This window comes from Dermacentor albipictus, chromosome 10, assembly GCF_038994185.2.
Source record: "Dermacentor albipictus isolate Rhodes 1998 colony chromosome 10, USDA_Dalb.pri_finalv2, whole genome shotgun sequence".
In the NCBI taxonomy this organism is placed as follows: domain Eukaryota; kingdom Metazoa; phylum Arthropoda; class Arachnida; order Ixodida; family Ixodidae; genus Dermacentor; species Dermacentor albipictus.
The window spans coordinates 95440826-95447307 of NC_091830.1; the positions used below are offsets into that span (position 1 = coordinate 95440826).

The 6482-nt window shown below is 44.3% G+C and overlaps 1 protein-coding gene across 1 annotated transcript in view; it reads right to left on the reverse strand.

Annotated features, from left to right (window-relative positions):
* Positions 1-262: 262 nt before the first annotated feature.
* The window catches only part of LOC135921438 (acetylcholinesterase-like), a 145589-nt gene continuing 139369 nt past the window's right edge, over positions 263-6482 (reverse strand). The window contains exon 4 of the mRNA XM_065455802.1: positions 263-431. Coding sequence (XP_065311874.1) covers positions 290-431 — 142 coding nt within the window. The 3' untranslated portion in view covers positions 263-289. The remainder of the gene's footprint in view (positions 432-6482) is intronic.

Here is a 6482-nt window from a genome sequence, read left to right on the forward strand (position 1 = left end):
CGACAGCCAATTCAATTAAGTGTATGCTAAAAAAAAAAAGAAACTCAGGGGAAGGAAAATCCACATTGAACTGTTGCAATACCTGTACGGAGACTGTGCGCTGTCGCTGCCATTAGCTCTAAAACTAAACACTTCTAAAGGTACATAACTTATTTATGAACAAGCGAACTTTACTTTTTCCAGTAGGGAAAAAGACTAGCAAATTCGCTAAATTAACCAATATCGTCATAGAATGTAGGTTTGATCAGTGATAATACACATGGATAAGTGAACCCATCTTTAATTTCTTTTAGAACAGTGGCCTCCATCGCTCGCAGTGACTTGCACGGAAATCCTGCGTCTGGTTGAAGGTATCGTGGTTCATCGCCACCATGATGGGTGAACTCTGCGTGTACGGTGGCCATTGCCGGTTGTTCGGTAATTCGGGAACCCTGAGAGAAGAGAGATATTGCCCATGTCGCGGCAACTTATTTACGCAAAAAATAACGATAAGAAAAATGACAAGGCTTGTAATGTGAGCAGTCCATGGTATCGGTGTATTTTTGGTTTCAGTGAACATGTATATGGCTACGATTCCGAGATTCCTTCGCAGCCGTCGACAGGAAACTGTCACCATCAATGGCTCATACCCCCGTAAGCAAGCGAAAATGTAATGGCTCATACCCCCGTAAGGCAGATCTTACAAGCACTCAGCAAAGTGCAGCGAATGGTGCACACATTCTTTGGAATGACTCGTACAACACAAAGAACAGCATATGTTTCAATAAAGAGCAAGCTCAAAACAAGCATCCGAACCACATAATTCATGACAACGCGCTTATGATAGCAACGCCAAGCACGTGGCGCTCCCCGTATACGTTTCCTGATAAAGATTACTGCTGCGCAAGCTGCCGCAGCGACGCTAGCTTGCGACGTGGGTGTGACGTCCCTAGCCTTTCGTATATAAAATGAGCAGCCTAGCAACTTATTTCGAAGTTGTTGCGGCACCGCCATTGGTGGAGGCGTCCCTTCGGAATTACGATTACTCCCATTCCTACAATTACTTTAAAATAGCACTACAACCATTACTCTAAAGCCATAAAGCACTACACACAACCATCAGCAGTTGCACTGGTGCTTTTCAACAGCTTCGCTGGACATCCACATTTGCAGTGCCAGGATGGCGAATTTTTTAGTTTTATTTACTCACAAATACTGCAGGCCTTCTTTGACCCTAGAATGAACGCAACCAAATAATTAAAACATCACAAGCAACAGTACATGAGAATGAGTAAACCTGGCAGCAGAAATTGGTAAAATACCATTGTACACAATACATATCATAGAGAACTTAAGATACAAGTTGACAGAGACAAGTATACTACAAAGAATAAAGCAGCATAAATATGTTCAGTAAGTAACCCAAATTACGATCACATTCTGCCGGAGCGTAGTGTACACAATAACAAAATAATGTTATCGAGCTGGTCAGCGAATTTTTAGGACTCAAAAAGGCTTACTGGCAGGGAGTTCCAATCATTCACTGTTGTAGGAATGCTATAGTTAGAGCAAATGTGAGTGCCAATGAATATCTCGGGTATTGTTTTACACACTCTGTAAATTCAGTGAGATTTCTCTAGAAAATAAAATTGATTTACAAACGGTAGGCAATTGATTTTTTTTTGCGTTTTAGTAACGCTGCTATGCCATTTAGTTTATTAAGGTGTGTCAGCGAATCATGTCTCCTGTTGAAGTACTATAGCGCCAAACAGACGACACGGGAAGAAGAGACACGGACGAGCGCTTACTGACAACTGATGCTTTAATGGCGGAAGCACGCAATATATATACACAAATCAGTTTGCTGGAATGTCTCCTGTACTTGCCGCTAATAAACCTAACTGGTTTTCTGTGGGGTCTCTCTACTGGGGCAAAATCTTTTTAAGCATGAATCACTTGTAACTCTCGTTGTCGGCGACCTTCAAGTGGCCTTGAGTTTCAAGAACAAAACAAGGTCATCCGGGCAACCAGACAAAACTTGATAATATGTGTTCTTTGGCCTCCCTGGAGGAAGGAAAACTGAGGAGAGGCCCTACCCTCCCCGCGCGCTTGGAGAAAAGTGTGGAGAAAATGGCGTAGTACGTTCCCCTTTTTTTGCTGTTCTTTTGTTTCTCTTGCTGTAGCGGCCACGCTTTTTGGACACAATGGCAGCTTTGTTATGATTCTGCGCGCCCGCACGTGTGCTCCGTAGGTTTCGTACCGTAGCAAAGGCGCCGTGTGGGCAGGTTTGCGTTCTTCTCCATGTTTTGTTGCGCTGGGTCATCTGGACCATGCTCTCCCGTATGTTGCTGTGGCCAGGTGGGACAGGAGGGACAAAAGCTCGTGAAATGAACGCGCACGCAACGCTGTAGGCAATGTACCGCGCCACGGCAATAGGAACGGACGAAGGATTATCCGGGGAAATTTTGCCCCCTTCGGCGGAATCATGCTAACCTACCAGCGCAGGCCGAAAGCCACAGGGCTCCCTCGACGGCATTCTGGCCGTTTGGCGACAATTTGTCGTTCCTGCTGCAAAGAAGGTGAGTGCGCAATTGATCCAGGAGCTATTTCGCTTTTTACAGCAAATTTTTCACCCGCAGTACGCTTAGCCAGTTTCGCGCTGACTGTAATCATTTCTTCAGACACAGATATAGGCAATGCTACGAGGCCCACGAGAACAAAATGCTGGGTTTAAAAATACTGTTTGTGAGCTTGAGAAGGAACTGCGCTAAAGAACTGCGCTTAGGTAAAAATGTAGCTAGGCGTAATTGAAAAAAAAAGTTACCATATCAGAGAGAATCTCAGGAGGACTATTCCGTAGACCTAAAATTTTAGGGTGTACTAAACTCAGCTTTCATGTTGAGGTTTTCCTGAGACTATGCAGGAACGGTATCGGTTCAATATAGAGTGTAGTTTTCAGAATGATAGCTTCACTCGCTCAAAAGCGTAGTTCGTAATAAATGCTTATTGAATGACGTTGTTAACTTCCTCAAACTGCACAGTGGGCTATGTGCGACGCCGTAGCGGTGGGTTCCGCATTATTTAAACTATACAAGTTCTTTTACCGCGCACCCACAACACGCCTAACGAGTGTTTCTGCATTCTGGCCCGGATTGTCGTTGCCAAAACTGGGAATCGGACAACGAACCTTGCGGTTAAGAAGACAACGCCACCACGGCGAATTACAATAGAGAGTGAAACTGAATCGAATCGAAATAAACTGTGCTTTCGTTTGGGAAGCCAAACACACGATCTTATTATAAAGCACTCCGTAGGTTGGTGTTGGGGTTAATTTTGACCATCTGAGGCTTCTTTAAGGTGCCCATAAATCAACATTCAAAAGCATTTTTGCATTTTCCCCTGATCTAAATGTGGCCGCCACAACAAGGATATAATAAATAAAACTGAGTTTTGCGGGCTACGTATGGACAGTATGCTCAGGAAAATCAAGAAAAAGGCTTTGACGGAAGTACACGTGAAATGTTAAAATTCAGTGCCCTCTTTAGTATTTCGGCCCGGTAACATGCCGATAATGGGCGTTACGACCAGTGTTGCTGCGCACACGGAGAAGGATCGTAAGTTGAACAGTCGACTCTTCGTTAGCCTTGACAGTAGTAAGGATGAATGCATTGCTACGCCTACAAAAATTACAAGTTTAGAAATGGCGCTCAAAAGTAGGCGTTCTTTATTTTCCTGTTGAAGCAAAAAAATGGTGAGTATTCTAATCACAAGCCTTTTTCGTCACTTTAAATTCAGGAGATCTGTTGCTCCTTTTCTGTGAAGCTTTTATGGTTGGAGCTACTAATAACCCAAAAATATGCCTATCACGAGATATTCTAATTTATGTATCAAATTAGTTTCAATATCGTTGTTCTTCTCTCGTGTTATTGGACCGTGAAATTCACTGGCCGATATCACTACATTTTTCAAGCACCGCTACAAATTTTGTCATATGCTCACGAAGCCCTCATCACAATAAGATGCCTTCACCACAGGGAAAGAGTTTTTTCTGAGTATTATTGTTTTTATTTAGTTTGTTTACACTGTTACTTCCTTACCCGTGCATACGCGAACTCTAGTTAGACTAATCGTTTGTCTCCCCAGAGTTACAATTGTATGTTAAGAAGAAGCTTTAGCTCGGGCCCAACTCCGACGCGGCCTATTCAAATACATGTAAAACGCAAAAACGTTTTTTCTGAGATCACTCCTGGACCGATTTTAATGAAATTTGGTGCTTTTGAGAGAGAATGCTAAATTTTAGTGACTGCTTGAAGCCGAATTTCGATTTAGGGCCCAAATTTTGTTAAAAGAATTTTCAAAAATTCGGAAGTTTGAAAAAAAAAGGGAGCACGAGGTTTAAAAATTTATACCTCTGCATCAAGAACAGACATCGCGGTTCTGTGAACGGCATCCATTAGATCATTGAAAGCAGACGAATTCGTTGTGTCATTTTACATGATAGGTGAATTTGTTACGTTGTTTACGAGGGTTCTGCAAAAGCTGTATTTCCATGTTATTAAATTTTTTGAGATTCATGTGTAACATATAAATTTTGTCCGCTTTGGATGTACTATTAGATTCATTTTACAGACTTGTATTGTCATTTCTCCTTGATGAGTTACAAAGTTATGAACTTGATAGTTCCGTTTTCTGAAAATCTTTGATTTTCACCAATTTTTGCTGAAAAGTTCACAACCTAAATCAAAAATTTCCAAACAACAATCACTAGATTTTAAGTTCTTCTCTTAAATGCAACAAACCTCGTCAAATTTGGTACAGTGGTTGCCGAGAAAAGCGAATTCTCCTTTTATATGTATTAAGATAGGAACACCCGTGCTAAAGCTTCCTCTTAAGAGGAAGATTTAGCAACATAGAAGCAGCTACGTCTTGCGTAGCCGCGGTGGTAGCTACGGCTGCCAGCGGATCTGCGTGCGAGAGCGCCGGTTCGAGGCGGCGACAAAATAAAAATGGCGGCGGTCGTGGGTTTTATTAATGCCACTTCGAACCTGCCGACAGAGCTGAAAGTCCGGAATATCGGACGGCGAAGTGTTCTTGCTTCCTAAATTTCAGGCATTCTTATACACAGACTTTATGGGGTGCATGTTGGTGCCGCGAAGCCGTGCGAAATAGTGGGCATGTCCGAAAACTTGGTCGTCTGGAAAATCGGTCGTCACCTGTACTCTGGCAACAGCTCTAGCCGATTATACGGAGTCAGTGACATTTCGTAGCGATTCCTCTGTTAATGGAGCCAGCATTGACGTGACTCTTTCCCTTTCAATAAAGTTACAGTTAAATTTCCCTGATAGAAGCACAAATTTCCTGAGTTTTGCCTGATTAATTGCAGACTATTCAAATTCCCGGAGAATTCTCGGTTTTCCTGGTTCGTAGGCTCCCTGACTACGATTTTTTTTTCTCACGCATACGTTGCACCAACGACGAGAGCAGCCTTTCGTCGTGCCAGTGTGTCACCAGTGACAACACCCAAAGGAGCATAACACTGGACCTTACTCGTAGCCGCCCACCATCGCCCCTTGCTGAAGCAATGATCCCCGTCACACATGCTGGTACGCGAACTGAACTCAGCAGCGAAAGCCGCGGACGAGCGAAGCCCTCCCCATCACACGCCCACCTGTCCGATCCACCCTTTCCTCCCGCTCCGAAATCGTAGGTGAGATCGCCCACGCGGTTGCGAATGCCGTGGCCGCCGGCAACTCATCGCATGCGCAGGCCGTCACCCTCCGTTCTTCTTCTGCTTTCCGCCTCACGCTTTCACTGTATCATCCTCCTCCACTTGCCTCCTCGCGTTAACTGCAGCCTCGCGGCGTACCGCCGAGGTACTCCGACGCTCAACGCAAGGAACTGGCTCTTAAAGAGCAGCGCTATAAAGGATATTTGAAGGATATTTGAGTTAAGGTTCTTGCCGTGTGGTTCCGTGTTTTTTATGAAAGAATTTGCCGCTCTCAGTAAGGGCAATGACTCCGCCTTTGTAATGCACGCGATTCGCGTCGACTGCTCGGAAAGCACAAAGCATTCTTTCAAAAGTGCCCGTTTCCGAAAGTAAGCTTCGCCTCAATACAGGAGTGGTACGTGGTGACGCGTACGCAACGTATCGCGTGAGCTTAACAAGCGGGGGAAGAGGTAATTGTCACGGGACACAATACGTATTCCTTAATTATACAAGCCTGCGTCCCTATCTCCTGTCACAGCACGATATGCCTATTCAGTGTACCGGCAGGCTTTAAGAGCTTTTTTGGACGTGCTTCTGGCAGTTCGAGCCTTCAAGGCAGTTAAACAGATCCGTTCATTTTTTTTTTCGCACTGTCGGATTTTTCGGACGTTTTCGCGACCCCTAGAGAGTGCAAAAAATCGGACGTTGATTGTACAACTGACCAAGAGGATGCTTCAAAAGCTCCATGGAGCGAACGCGTGGCGGAAGGAAGAAGAAAACAGAAGTGACCGTCGTA